The following is a 15,027-nucleotide window of genomic DNA, read 5'->3' as shown; positions in this document are numbered from 1 at the left end:
TCAGAGTAATAAATATGAATTTTTCGTAATTCGATTTATATCACTAGTAATTCTTATACAATGAAACCCTTAATGATCAGTAAGAGAAATAGCGTCAACCCTAATTAAAGTGACTACTGATGTTTCTTTACTTCGGAACTAAGAAACGTTTAATCATTGAACTAGTGACCCTTAATAAGCTTAAGAAAGAAAAAAAAAGGCAATTACGACTTCTTAGTGCATCTTTCAGTGTAACATCACAAGAGACGTAAGACCCGAATCCATTGCTTTCCAGATGCCAATCGGCGACATCGACCTATCATCAGTGATATCGGAGCGCGCTAGCAAGGCCCCGCGCGACCTGTGCGCGCGGCCCAACACCATCCTGCTGGAGAGCATGGTCCCGGCCGGGCTCGTCGTGCCCGACTGCGGCTCGCTCGTGTACGTGCGCGGCGCCAACGGGAGCCTCGTGCGCAGGCATCTGCTGGCCGCCGACACGCCGCGCGACCGGGACCTGTGGATAGACACGCTCAATAAGGCGCTCGAGTATGTCCGCTGCTGCGGGACTGATGAGGATTAGGTGAAATGGTGTGAATAGGAATTTAGTGTTTTAAGTTGCGTTTAACAGGGCTAGATAATGTGTTCAAGGATTAAAAAAGCGGTTTGCGCATACTTTGCTTGCGACACACGAGAATCACACTTTTTGCAATTATTTTCTATTCACTCCATTTTATGACTTTTAAATGTTGTCCTTGCGCTGTACGAAATGTAAATTTACTGCTAAAGTCAAAGTTGTAATATTTTATTCGTTATTTTAAATACTAGCTTGTGAGCAACTTCTCGTCTTTATCGAGGAATAACAATTTCGATATGACCAAAGAAATAAAAAGTTGCCTTTGTAACACTAAAAAACCTCTTCAGTTCTACTGCTAATGTAGAAATTGCAAGAATAAAATAATATTTTTAGGGATGATGATATAAAAGATTTATTATGTAAATTGTGAATCACAATCATCTCATTTCGTACAGGGCAAAGATAACACCAAACCACGCCACGAAACTTGATAAACAGCTGATATTGACAAACTTGTGATATTTATGTAATCTTGTAAAAGACAGATCGCTGTGAGATGTGATTGTAATCGAATACGACAAGGTTTGTACGTGGGCACTCGAATTGGATGTGAATTTCTCTCAGTATAAGTTACACTGGAACAAAACATTTCCAAAGATTCTTACCCACTATAACAAATCTTATTAAATCTTTTAACTATATTGATATTAAATCTCTTGCAGACACAGAAATATATACCCATAGTGAGCGCGTGCGTGATTGTTACCTCCTAAAACATGTAAACGCCCAGTCCATGGATTTCCCGATTAAAATGTCTATAAAGTGCACGCTAGACTGCCCTTTTTTCATCTCCTGTGCTGCCTCTCACATATCGCAAGAGATGACTTACACCGCTTACACGCGTGCGTTCCTATAATCACAAGCTTTTAGCTGGAAACTACAAAATTATGACGACACTCATCACATCCATTTCAAGTACCTACGTCTTGACTCCGCCTTCATTCCAACAGTATTGTATTGGCAGGACCAATATAAATAAGTGACTTTTATGGGACCACGTTTTATGTTTTACGTATAAGCGTAAAATGGGGTTACTTGCTAACCACTGGGTTCTAAAACAATTATTTAAAAGTATTTTTTCCTGAACATGCTAAGTGCATAATTGGAATTCGACTTCGTTGACTACATTCTAGTTTAGCCTGTTGGTTAACAGAATAGCCTCATTTTATTGCACACAGTGTGTAGTTTTAGCTTTGACAAGACGAAAGTTTGAACGTAAAGATTCTTGAACATTCTTAAGAGAGATAGTATGAATAGTTGCTCTTTTAGCATAAAATTGACTATAAACTCGAATTTTGATAATTCTTTACAAACATATTCATGACATTAGTTCATAATTTGTAACATAGCTATAAACTTAGGCTTTTTTAACGTGTATAGATTTTAGTCTGACTAAAACCTAGCTTTAATTTGGCAATCATTGAAGGACCAATAGTTACTCGACGGTAAATAACTGGAATTACTTGACTGGTGTGAGTTGTGATTTATATCTAACTGTTGATTCACTCCCACTGCTTTTAAAGTCTTGAAACCACCTGCCGACTGTCGAAGGAAGGCTATTGTAGTTGTGGATAGAAAACACTACACATTATAGGGTAGTTTCTCGTTTCCATAATAGCTAGTATTACCTTTAACAGGTGGTGAGTAAATCAATGAAATTAAATTGTTGTATCCGCAAAATTGATAAAATGCATGCATTGTATAATAATGCAATAAAATATATCTTATGTTATTCTTAGAACTTGTAACACATTAATTTAAGATGTTTAGTTCTCAATAAAATATTCTTCATTTGAATGCCATAAATTGCTTTAAAATTATTTAATGGAAGGATTTTACAAACCTGTTTAGATATCATTCATGAGATACATTAACCATATTTTAGACTAAGTTTCTTTTGCAATTTGTCTTGATATTTTTGTAGTTACTTTAGACATCACTAAATAATTGTAGTCTTTAGTTTAATGGTTCAGTACTAACAAAAAACTGAAAATTGTGTGTGTTAAACAAATATCAAAGACACCCCATGAAAGACAATATGATCAAAACAGATTTTAACTGTTTTATAAAGGATTTCACTGGTTTTGTGAGTTGCTATTTGAAATATTTTTTTATTCAATAATAATACACGTACCTACTATAAAATTATTAATTCAATTAACTTTACCGTCTTTGTCAATATTTTATAGAAATATTAACACCTTTAGAATTTATACGCCAATGTTTGGAATTGATTGAATTTTGCAATAATTGTGTGTGTAGTTTGTAATTATATTTTATGTGTAAATAAAATCAATTTATTACAATAATATAAATATTTTAAGTATACGTTGTGTTTTAATGTTTTAAAACTTTGGAGCTTCAAAGATTTGGGGCCAACTCTCTAATTGTCATAACTGCTCCAAAAATGTGTGTCTTTCCAAACATTTTATTTGAAGTGAGAGTTTTACTTTGTATAACGCAAATGCCTCTCAATATATGAATGGATATCACGATATATTTCAGAGTTGCGATCAGTCTCTGGTGTTAATGATATTACAAGTTATGTGGATGTGAAACAAAAAAAGGAAACGGATACATTTCAATCCCCTTTATTTTATAATACAATACAGAGATTAAAGTTGCTAATAATAGTAATTCATATTTTATAACTAGACAATTATCATAATATCGCGCCACGATGTACCATTGTCATGTTTTAACTCGCAATTGGATACCTAACTACTTATCTACCAAGCATTTTATTGACTAGAGATAATTATATTATTACTAATATATAGACGAAATAGATATACAATATAAATTATTTAAATATACATGAATAACGTATGAATCGGAAGAAAAATGTACCATAAAAAAAGGTACTACAACAGAGTTTCATAGCTTAGCCTTGGTATCTATCATTTGATTATTTTGGTTTAATCCCACTGTGTCAGAATAAAGGTAACAATTTCTTCCCGACAACCAAAAAGAAATAATTTAAAAACGTCTTCCAACGTCTCAGTACGCAGCAACAAGCAAAGCTAATAAAACAAACTGTCCACAGATAAAAAATTACTCTCTCAACTTTGGTTAATAATTCAATTAAGTAACCGGTTTTAGGGGGCGTTAAATGTTAACATTTATCATGTTATTACGGGCCCTTAGAGGAAAATGAAACAGAGTTAACGGTTGAGTCATTAACTCTTGCGAAAGTGGCCGCAGATGGTACTCCTTTATTGTTAATTTTTAATCTGTTATGGAGAAAATGATTTTAACATTAATTTGTAATATTGTAAAAGGTTATTTAGGGGAAGTTGTTGACATGGGCATGACAGTGATTCTAGTTGATAATTATATTGTGCTTTTTATATCATTAAATTGTTATCAGTGTGTGACAATTTGTGTAAAAAATTAAATAAATTTAAAAAATACAATGTTGGGCCAGCCTTCCCCAAACTACAGAATCAACAAATGATATATAAGAACCAACAATTAATTTATATTATAGCAGCAACCGAAATAAATTCCGTAAAAGTTTTAAACATATTGTTGGTTTTAGGAATAAGCCCGTTGACGAACTGAGTTCTGTTTATGGTACTAAATAATAATCGTTATTTGAATACTGCAAATCGACAATCGACTTTTTGTTTGGCCTCTAATCGTTTTACAGCAACAACTTTTAAGAGTAATTAATAAATTAGTTGTTTCGACGCAAGATGCTTTCCAACTGCAAAACAAATTGAAGAAAATAACACACGAACAGTAATGCCTATTGAATTCCATTTCATTGCTTAGTCGATCATGTTAGCCTATGTCCTCAAGTAGGATACGACCGGTGTTATTCTTCGTCGTAGAGCGGTTTGTCCAGCTCCTGGTGGTGCTTGCTGGTCATCTCCGATGTTAGGGCTTGCTTCAATTCGTGCTGCCAACATGGGAAAGGATTTATGGATTAGTACTTTAATTCTAGGCTCAATTAGTAACTTAAATGATTCTGAGACTGATCCGGGCTCCAATTACTTAATCTATGCACAATTGGAAATTCAATAATGGGCGGAATAGGTACTCACTGTCTATACAATGAATAGGAAGAACGAAAAATGCTTGGAAAAATAATACTTTCAAATTTGATCCATTTGCCATTCATTCATCGGCCATTGTAATCAACTAGGGCCCTGCGGTATAACTCAAATGTAATATGCGTCTTGAAACCGTCTGAAGGTGCTTCAATTCGAAATACGCATTTTAATGCAAAATGCGACCTATAACTATTGGCTTGGATTAGAGAGGAAAGATTATATGCCTAAAGCTTCTTACTGGTTTCTTTGGGTTACCTTGGAAGAGAACGACTTTTTTATCAACGTTAAAAAATGTAATACCACGTCCTTTTGTTTAATGATTAATAATTAATATTTATTTTCTACTTTTGTCCTATAAACATAAATTGATTAAATTACAGCGAATGGCACTTCCCGTGACGTCACTTTAAATTTTACGTTGTTATATATTTTTATAAGTCGTTACGTCATAAGCCCCCTCACTTAAACTCTGCAGTTGGTCGTTGACAATTTTAATTATTTAGATAGAGACAAAAATATGTGCCTATTTTTCGATTATCTATTGGCTAGTCTAAAACTATTTAACTATTTTAAAGCCAGTTATTTTACCTATTTATAGTCCCTATTGTAGAGAATTGTTGTTACTTTGCTAGGAGGCCTGGCCAGGGAGTGCGTCGCGCTGTGTTTGCCAAGATACGGCCTCCACTCCAGCGGTTACCCATTGGAACATAATTGACCAACTCATTAGCACATGAACCTAAGTTCTTTTTATAACAGTTGCAACTGTCTCGAATGCAAGCACTTTTTATAACACTTAGTGTCTGGTATGCATCGGGATTGCCCGACTAGTTTCGGATTCAACCGGATACCTTATTATGTCGCGGTGGCAGAGTCATTTTATGATGTTCACCCCCCTCTGAGCATAGTGTGTTGCCTGTTTATGGAGATACTAACTACGAAATGCCTGCACAGCCTGGTGAACTGGCCGCAGTCGAGCGCTAGCTGGGGCGCGGCCCGCTTGCCGCCGGTCCAGTCGCGGCTGAATGTGATCTGAGCTGACACCAGCGCCGCCGCCAGCACACACGCCGCTACCACCACCACGCATCTACGGCAACGAGAAAATGGATGTTAATATGGTTTTTATAGTAGGACATTGGTCGTGAGTCACCTCTGGTCCCAAACTAGGTAAAATATAGGACAATGAGATGAAAGAAGGCTTGAGACACTAAGCACACTAAGCACTGAGACGTATTTCCGTAGAAATAATACAAATAAAGTTGCCAGAAGACCGAGGCGAGGCAGAAAACCAGAAGATGTTTAAACTCAATCGTTTTGGTAATTGTTGTTATAGCTTCAAAAAATCCTTTGTGCAAAATTTCAACGCTGCTAGCTATCACAGTTCATAAGATCGACGGACAGACAGCGGTGTTTCAGTAAAACGTTTCGTTACCCTTTGTATTATAGGGAGCTCTTATAATGAATTTCTTCATCACCACATATTTAAACAACATGTAACAGACACCAACCGTATTTAAAAAAAACTTTTGCATGCACGAAATAAACAGCTTACTCCTAAATATTCGAGATTGGCAGATTTCTTTTGTTAACTGTATCTAGTAATTCATTCATTAGAATGGAGTTTAACTTTCTTGGTACATATTTCTGTGTTTCTCAGTGCACCCAGTAGTTCACAACCAACACTGAAGCACCAAATATACGATCGAAGCCGTAATAAAACAGGACTTAAAAAGATTTAAGCAATTTTTGTTTGAAGTAAATAAAGTGTTTCAGAAAATATAAAATTAAAAAAGAAACCGAAAATTTATATTGCATTTGTTAAAGTACCTAGTCTCAAACTTAATTAACTTTTATGATAGCAAAGATTTCCCTATGAGTTGTAGTTCACTTTTGAACAAGTGCATAAACTTGCCAAAATTTAAATAGAATAAAAAAAAACACCATTTTAACTTCTGCAAAAAAACTTTTTGCAAGTTTTTTACAGTAAAGCGAAAAACTACAAATAAAAAACAGAAACTTTAAACCAAGTTTCCCAAAGGTCAACTCACCTGCAACCCACCGTCGTCATCTCAACGTTTTGCACTCCGCGGGTCACAGACAACAGTGGTCTGTAGAGCGGTCCTCCATCTTTTATAGCAGACCTCTTTCCCGCGCATCGCTCCACGCACTCCTACGGGCATAGATTAGGGATGAGATTACACCTCCGCGGACACTTTTATACTTTGTGGGAGATTTTAAAAAGATGTAAAGGGCTGAAATGCATAAAGCGTGCTGTGGATACAACAAAGGTATTTACTATACGGTATAAGGACTATTCGGTGCCGTTTGGGATTTTTGTAGAAGTAAATCGTTGTAAATAGAAAAATTAATAATAAAATTCTGTTAAACTGAAGTCTCTTAATAAATCTTCATGGTCTAAATTTTGAAAAATCTCATGCCTGTCGGATCACCACATATACTTTCTCTAGACTTCTAAGAATATTTAAAGAAAAAAAATACAAAATCAGTAATTTTGATCCATTCAGCTGTTATTAAGTTCTAGCGCGAGTACCATTTTATTTACAAATTTGAATGGTGATTTGCAAGGTTATTTTTTCACCATCAATGTCCGTCAAATAAACGTACTTATATACCGACTATTTTTAATAAAAAGGCCTCTCCCGGGATTCGAACAAGAGACGCAGCTATCGTGAACTACTTAAATAACGAGGCAGACACCAATGTCTAATCTACGCAACGGCAACGTGCAGTGGGTTTGATTCCCGCATCAACCGATCCTTGGTGGGACCCCCAAATTAAAAAATCTAAATATCTGGTACTCGCCTCGTGCGTGATATATTTTTATAAAACCCAAAACGGGGAATAATCTTTACTCCAACGGAAATCCTAGTACAATGTCTAAAGACTTAAATCCCAATTAAGCAGTCACATTACCACCATGGAGTACCGTTAACACCCACAAGAGCACCTCTTAGCCTACGCAAAAAAGGTTTCATAAAATCATTAAAATAATCATGACACAGTGTTACTAAATCCCTTAGAAAACTCTTAAAAATATTAAAATGAAAATATGGTTCTTCACGGTATCATTCTGACAGACAAAATTCCATATTCCATATTTTCAGGATTCTCAGGCTTTATAATGTGAATTGTGGTGTCCCAAATGAGTCACATGTGGAAACACATTTGTTTTTATTGTTTGTGTATGTTTATAATGAGGTGACTGAAATAAATTGTGTCTATATCTCATAAATTAGAGATAGGTATAGATTATAGATGTTATACATCTATAATCTATACCTATCTCTAATTTATAGATGTTATACATCTATAATCTATACCCTATCCACTCCATTTTAACTCAAAGATAATCTGATTCTGATTCTTATAATAGAGAATCTAAATCGTGTCTTATTATGCAAACACGTATTAAATAAAAAAACGACTGATTTATTTCAGTGGTGGGATTGATTCGATTACCTCTATTGTTGTTTACTTTTGTTCTTAGTCGCTTGTTTCCAAGCTGAGTTTAAGACAAATAGACACACAAGATTATTTACGTACCTGAAAAATCTAGGTAAAGTTACTTATTTCAAAGAGTTATAAACATCAAATTACATAAATACTTACCACTGTGTCCGGAAATAACATATAAGGGTTAACACTACGAAGTTTACCTCACGTGTATCGAACCTGCAACGCAATCTTTTATTTATGTTTGTTTCAATATTCCTTCAACGTAACCATTTTGGAACTACGTGCCACCGAAAATACTGTTAAATGTGGTTTTGAGTAGGTGATAAAATATCAAGAGGGGGAGCAGAGTTCCGATTTTCGCTTCTGGGACTAAAGAGAGATGTCGTTCTACGGCTACTGACACACTTTCACATTTGGAATAATATTTTAATTGCTATTTAATAAGTAAAAAGAGCCTATTTCGTTCTAATCCTACTAACATTATAAACGCGAAAGTTTGTGTGCACGGATGTTTGTTCCTCTTTCACGCAAAAACCTCTGACCGGATTTAAACAAAACTTTTAACACATGGCTTCTTCGATTTGTAGCGGGAGGCCTCGCGGGAAAAAGCTAGTCGGATTTGCAACTAAATACGAAATATTGGTCACGGACCTCAATATCCTGGCTTGTAGAGCGAGTGTCACGAATATCCAGAAGTCGCAGGTTTGAGTCTTGAGGTTAACATTTTGCATTGTATTTAATTGCAATTATAGTCATTTAAAAGGTAGTGCTATAAGCCCTCAGATGTCAATAAAACCCAAGTCTCTTCGGCACCTTTTCGAATCGTATGTATTAATTTTTCATAATAAAACTGTAGAATCTTGCACGACATGAACGGAATTTTGCCAATTTGTCTGCGTCTTTACATACACGACGAAGCATTTCTGAAACATTTTCCAACGTGACTCAAAAATAAAAACATGGGGTCCTGTGTTTGAGTGACCAGTCAACGTTAAACTGGAGGATACTCGCTTAAATTGAGGATTTTTAATTCTAATAAAATTAATTCCTTTCGCTGCGTGACGTTATTATTTGAAATAACATCTCATTATGATTATTATCTGTTCAGCTACAAGTCCGGCTTGTAAAACGTCTGAAACAACCACAATTTCACAAAAGTACGCAGTAGGTAAACAACACGATTCAAAACACACCTTTAGAGTACACTTATAAATATCTTAAGAAAACATAAGACCACTGTGAGATATGAAACATATTCAGATTTCTTTGATCCATTGTCACGACGCGACAATGCTCGTGCGAGCCAACAGATGGCGCTATACAAAATGTCCGCCATTGTGAACGTTATTTATGAAGTTCAATACGTTCCTTTGGTATAGAAAACCAAACACATTGAATATGTTTTCTTGATATTCTTATGTGACGCGATTCTTTGTGATAAATATAAATATGTTTTCTTGAACACGGATTACTTGCACTGTATGTTTCTGCTTGGATTTTAATGTCACGAGTAAGAATGAAATTGTAGACTGAAAAGTAAGGGTTCACGTTTTATATTAGGATAAAATTACAGTGAAAATATGACTCTTTTTGTCCATTTTTCCATCATTGACTACGGGGAAAATGTGTATCGAATTTTCATGGTACAAAACGCTTTCGTAAAGTTTCCAAACACACGGTACAAGACTTAACAGACCCAGAAGTCAATGAAGATATTTATAAATTTAACACCGCCTCACACGATTTCAATAGTTAGAAACTTATTCGGTAATAGGACCCTAGACGCTATTATCAAAATTCAGTTTTAAAACGAACATAACTTTAAGAATCGAGTACTCATCACGCGTCATCGGCTTCTTTAATAACAGTGTAATAAATGGCCCTATTTACTAATCAAAAGATACGTATAACTAAATATAATTGGGGACAATTAAAAACAACAAAAAGAGCTACAATAACAACTAAGTAGTATTTATGTAGTTTCTAAATAAATTTTCCTTAGAAATATAAGTGGGACTAATACATTCTCATAGGGCCGTACCCACTGAAGTTAAAATTAAAAAATAAGTCAATAATTGTAACACTGACAACCTTTTTTGGACAATTTAATTGGTTTTTTTTATGCTACATAATGGAATAATGTTAATAATATGCTTATAAAGGCCAGATTTTTTTTTAATTAGATACAAAATGGACATTTGTCAATCTTGGGCTATCCCAAGGAATGCGAGGTGCACACACATATTTAATTAATTTATAATGTATACAAGACGTATACATCCACAAAAAAAAACGAAGCCCTGCTAAAAAACAATAAGTACCTATTTGTCAATTTTTATTTGTTTCAATTTCAGGTTTGAATTTAAATGTTTTGCAGCTATAATTTCTTTTAATTCTAAATAAAAATGTTATAATCCTCATAAGTTGGTGTCAATAGGAAGCTACACAAATTTTGAAATAAAATGTTTTGACATTTTTTACATAATCCGAATAATTAAACATTCAAATTAGTTAAACCATGAGTTTTATTTCGTAGCCAATTAAATTCTGGTTTTTATTGGTTTATCGAATGATTATAATTAATGTTTTGGTTTAGAGTTGTCTTCGTAAGTAATAAATTAAAATTCAATCAGTCTGTTAATAAGACGGCAATCGAACGGATGTCACTAATATAAATAAACCAACTAATATGAATTATGAATAAAATATTTCCATTATAATGTGTCAACTTTTTTTGGTGTTATAAAATGGCCGTCACGAATTCCGAGTTCTTTTTTCAAAATTAATGCCACACGCGGGAGTAGCATTATTGTGATAAGTTTAATGACAGTTGTTTTACTTTTTTCCAGCCATTTATTTAGGCAAAGGCGCTGCTATTGAAGTGGAACAACACTGAACAATTCATTGAAATAATGTCATCACCTGTCTCAGAAACCCTGACCTTTTCTGTAACATTTTGGCAGCACAATCAGAAGACGTAGTTTCACTGATAGCGTTGCCGTGCGAGTAAATCGCTGTCATCTTGTTGTTTACCGCAGTACACTTGTGTGCCGACCGCATACAACACGTCTTTGCCATTTTTTTTAATAAAAATCGTTAACAACGTGTAACTGCATCGTGTAAGAGAAACCGGCTTTCTTTGCGCACCGTTAACCTAAGAAAAGGTGAGCCAATATATGAACGACTTTTGTTATTATTTGATGTATTTCTCATTGCCAATGTGTTGTGAAAGACTTTCTTAATTGTTATTTTAATTTTCTTGCCATAGTTCGTAAGTTGACGTAAGTGTTTCGTCAGATTAGTATCATTATGTTATTATAACGGTCCAGTAATAACAATCTTGTGCATATTTTCAAAATAAACAACCTTATTGATAACGTTTTCTATTAATATATTAGATACGTGGACGTAGATACAACATAACGTATTATATTGTTCTGTTTCTCCAAGTCTTCTTTCTTGGGTCAATTAAAAAGTTTGAACTGTCAAACGTCAGCGAGTTCTTAGTTTGATGCAAAGATTTATGTCACCTAGCTATAGTAGACTTGTAGACTGTCAAAAGTGGACTACCCTATTAGGCAAACATTTTGTTATTGCATATTATTAAGTCTTGCTGAATGATAATATTATTAAGTTATGTCTTCCTGATTGCAATACTATCTGTAGATGTGTATCTGTTATCATATTTCCGCGTATTATAAAGAGTAAACAGACAATATGAGTAATGTTAATGAACAAATAGAAATGTGAACAACGTGTGCATTTCGTTATTAACAGCTGTTGTCAATTTATAACTATACAAAGTTTACTTAAGTGTTACGGGGACGGTTTTTTATCTATTTCATTGCATAAAAAAATCGTGCAAGGAAATATTTGTCTATTCTTAAACCCAGATAAAAAATATCTTCATAATTAATAATTAGGTACCATTTTTTGAGTAAACTACAAAATGGGTCTTACGAAAATCGAATTGCAATTATTCGACTTCTTCCTAAAACTTATTTTATACTCGGATAGAAATATACTAAGTATATTTTGATACATCAATTCCTTGTAATATCGAATTGCATCATACCGCCATATATCACGGAGTAGGTCTTGAATATGTCACATTGAGTTTCCTTGTGATGGATCACCTGCGATGTATTATAACGATTCTAAAATTGATGATTTTCACACGACTCTAAATGTAAAGATGCAGATGGTATTCTTATTTAAAATAGCTGAAAACGGTTTTTGTAATGTTTATTAGTTAGAAGTGGACTAGGATATATGGAGGACAAGAAGGGAGTCTGCAGTGGGATACTAATAGCTATTAACATTTTAGGCTGAATAACGTAGTGCATTTGCATAAAGCAGATTCATTGTTTCCGGAATTAATAAGAATTAATAATAATTAAAAGAATAAATTGCTTAAAAACATCGTATTAAAAAACCTACATTATTTCATCTTATTAATTAGCTTTCTTAAATGTAAAGCGACAGTTGTTTTTTTTTTAATAAGAATTGAATTGAACATTCATTGGTAATACGTTTACTCATAATTACAATGAATTAAAAATAATAACTTACCGATATATCTAATAATAAATATAATTATAGTATCAGATATAGGCTAGTATTGCACGGGTATCGAACTGGTTTTAAAGCACAGCCACTCAAACTGGACCCCGCCAACGTGACGAGAATTTTGACACATTGTATGCCTTTGCTATTACTGGTACGCAAAAACCGATATCTTGTCAAGTCACACAAATAATCAGCCAGATTGAGAAGTACCTACGTCCAATCCTATTTTTAAATCTGGAATTGAAAAGAAACAATTTTAAATAGTAATAGGTATTACAGTATTACCGTTATCGCAATAGTTATACCAAAAAAAAGTCTACATATTTTTTATAAATTCTGGAGAGCGAATACAATATTGAGTATGTAGGTATAATAGGCCAAGCCTCCATTCCAATCGGCAATAAAACATGATGTAACGAAGCCCCACAGATAACACCACTTGATCTGTGACGCGTTGTTGACAACTACAACTCTATTATCTTTGGTGTCCATTTAAATCACAATGGCGGGGAAATTACTAGCAGTCTTTTATTTTATTTGTTGTTGCCTCTAATTATCATTTTGTATCTTGGTGTACATAAGGGTTAATTAAAAGGTTTAATTATTATTGACTTTCGAAGTATCTACACGTTCTTTTTTTAATGGAAACTTCAGTTAGTAGTAGTAAGTAGTTATTGCTAAGATTATAGGTACCTGAATTTACAAAAAAATGTTTCTTGCCATCCCATTTTCGACTTTAAACAAGTCTGATGAACATTTTTATCAATATTCTGCATATTTAGAAGGTATCGCCTACAGTAGAAATCAACAATTAATTATTTCAGTGTCCGAGTTAATTTTTTACTCGCATGCAGGCTAAATTAATTAAATTTCATACTTCGCCATCCTCGATTCTGCTGCTAAAACGATATTTAGACTGTTTAACTAATATCAATAGTTACTCAAGTTCTCTTTGTTAGTCACGCTAAATACCAATAATAAGAATTTTTAAACAAAATTGTTATTTTTAGTTTCAAGAAAAATTTACTTACTTTAAATAACAGTTATGTTTTTCATGATAGTTGATTCTCAAATATATTGGTCTCACTACAACGCCATCTGTGACCGAAATTGGAACGCCCGCCCACCATTTTTTTCCGGGATAAACTGTCAATAAATAAGATAGGTACTCATTTTAAATTAATAAATAATACATTTCTAAGAGCAGAAGAGTTATTTAAAAATACCTTCGTGCCATCACAGAGTGTTTAAAGATAATATTTTGTGTAATGTTAGAACCGCACATATTGTGTAAAACTGAAATCTTTGTTTGATACCTTTACGGCACTTTATTTTAAAAGCATTAGCTCTCGATGCAAAACCCGTGTGATGGTACTCTCGCGGGTGCCATATTATCACTAAAGTACCAGTCTAGTGGAAACTGAGTGCTTCCCTACCAAATAGTTCTCTTAGGATATCTTAGCTTGAATAGTTTTAAGTAAAATCGGAAAAATGCAAAATATTTAGGTAAAGGAGGTTTGTTTTGGACACTCAATTAGGTATTCGTGATATGTAAGGACAATTGAATTTGCTCTTCATGTTAAAAAAAACAACTAAAAATCTTTCAGTTTTAATGGATTCAATTATTTGCATTTTATATAGGTAATAACATTGTTACCTAGTGCTTGCCCTAGACGGTAAAATTCCTGATATTTCAATGACATTACCGAATAAAACAAATCACTAACGATTATAAGACGAGGATTACGGTTTCAAGGTGTCACTAGGTCTGAGGTCCTGGGTTAAATCCCCGGTCGGGTCAATGTAAAAAATGACATTTCTACATTGTCTCGGGTCTGGGTGTTTGTGGTACCTTCGTTGTATCTGAATTCCATAACACAAGTGCTTTATCAACTTACTTTGGGTTCAGAACAATGTATGTGATGTTGTCCGCATTTATTTATTATTTATTATAAGAAGTACATACATAACTTTAATCATTATAAATAATATGGTGAAACAAATAACTAGTTTCGGCAGTAGCATCCAGTAATCGACTGCTTATCATAATGAGTGCTATCATAATAGACCGACACATTGTTCGATACACCATAGTACGTTAGTACTCTATAGGCGATTTGACATTCAATTATTTTTTATTAGAACAAGCATTTGCATGATCCACGAATGTTCTGAGTCTGGGTGTCTTTGTGCATGTGGATTGTAAGTTTGTTAAATATCCCGCGATACAAGGATTAAATTCCTTGGAACAGGAGTCGTTTTTTTTATAAATGAAATGAAATTAATCAGAAATGTCTCGTCTCAAAATGAGCG

General features: G+C 33.9%; 3 protein-coding genes across 7 annotated transcripts in view; 2 read left to right on the top strand and 1 right to left on the bottom strand.

Moving 5' to 3' along the window:
- LOC113494262 (anillin-like) overlaps positions 1 to 2,941 on the top strand; it is a 54,198-nt gene extending 51,257 nt beyond the window's left edge. For all 3 annotated transcript variants that reach the window (XM_026872527.1, XM_026872525.1, XM_026872528.1), the window contains exon 21: positions 275 to 2,941. In XM_026872527.1, coding sequence (XP_026728328.1) covers positions 275 to 559 — 285 coding nt within the window. In that variant the 3' untranslated portion in view covers positions 560 to 2,941. The remainder of the gene's footprint in view (positions 1 to 274) is intronic.
- A 1,016-nt stretch (positions 2,942 to 3,957) lies between these two features.
- On the bottom strand, positions 3,958 to 13,938 carry LOC113494269. 3 transcript variants are annotated; one of them, XM_026872537.1, is made up of 6 exons: positions 9,339 to 9,859; positions 8,797 to 9,068; positions 8,299 to 8,361; positions 6,717 to 6,838; positions 5,605 to 5,755; positions 3,958 to 4,517 (listed from the first exon to the last, which is right to left on the bottom strand). In XM_026872537.1, exons 3-6 carry the CDS (start codon positions 8,317 to 8,319, stop codon positions 4,434 to 4,436), a joined length of 378 nt encoding a protein of 125 aa, XP_026728338.1. In that variant the 5' UTR covers positions 8,320 to 8,361; positions 8,797 to 9,068; positions 9,339 to 9,859; the 3' UTR covers positions 3,958 to 4,433. The 3 variants fall into 3 exon arrangements, with proteins under 3 accessions (XP_026728338.1, XP_026728339.1, XP_026728337.1); XM_026872538.1 differs by lacking the exons at positions 8,299 to 8,361; positions 8,797 to 9,068; positions 9,339 to 9,859 and adding an exon at positions 12,718 to 13,938; XM_026872536.1 differs by lacking the exons at positions 8,299 to 8,361; positions 8,797 to 9,068; positions 9,339 to 9,859 and adding an exon at positions 11,068 to 11,237.
- Positions 11,191 to 15,027, top strand: part of LOC113494263 (phosphoenolpyruvate carboxykinase [GTP]-like) — a 41,738-nt gene continuing 37,901 nt past the window's right edge. Inside the window, exon 1 of the mRNA XM_026872530.1 lies at positions 11,191 to 11,309. The gene's annotated coding sequence lies outside the window, so the exon portion shown is untranslated. The remainder of the gene's footprint in view (positions 11,310 to 15,027) is intronic.

This window comes from Trichoplusia ni, chromosome 5, assembly GCF_003590095.1.
Source record: "Trichoplusia ni isolate ovarian cell line Hi5 chromosome 5, tn1, whole genome shotgun sequence".
In the NCBI taxonomy this organism is placed as follows: domain Eukaryota; kingdom Metazoa; phylum Arthropoda; class Insecta; order Lepidoptera; family Noctuidae; genus Trichoplusia; species Trichoplusia ni.
This window is presented reverse-complemented; position numbering and strand designations above follow the sequence as displayed.

Coding starts and splice junctions, on each gene's coding strand:
- LOC113494269 (XM_026872536.1), bottom strand. CDS start 11,223: ATGGCAAAGACGTGTTGTATGCGGTCGGCACACAAGTGTACTGCGGTA. Junction 6,839..11,067: donor GGTCAGGGTTTCTGAGACAG/GTGATGACATTA, acceptor CTATGCCCGTAG/GAGTGCGTGGAGCGATGCGC. Junction 5,756..6,716: donor ATGACGACGGTGGGTTGCAG/GTGAGTTGACCT, acceptor TCGTTGCCGTAG/ATGCGTGGTGGTGGTAGCGG.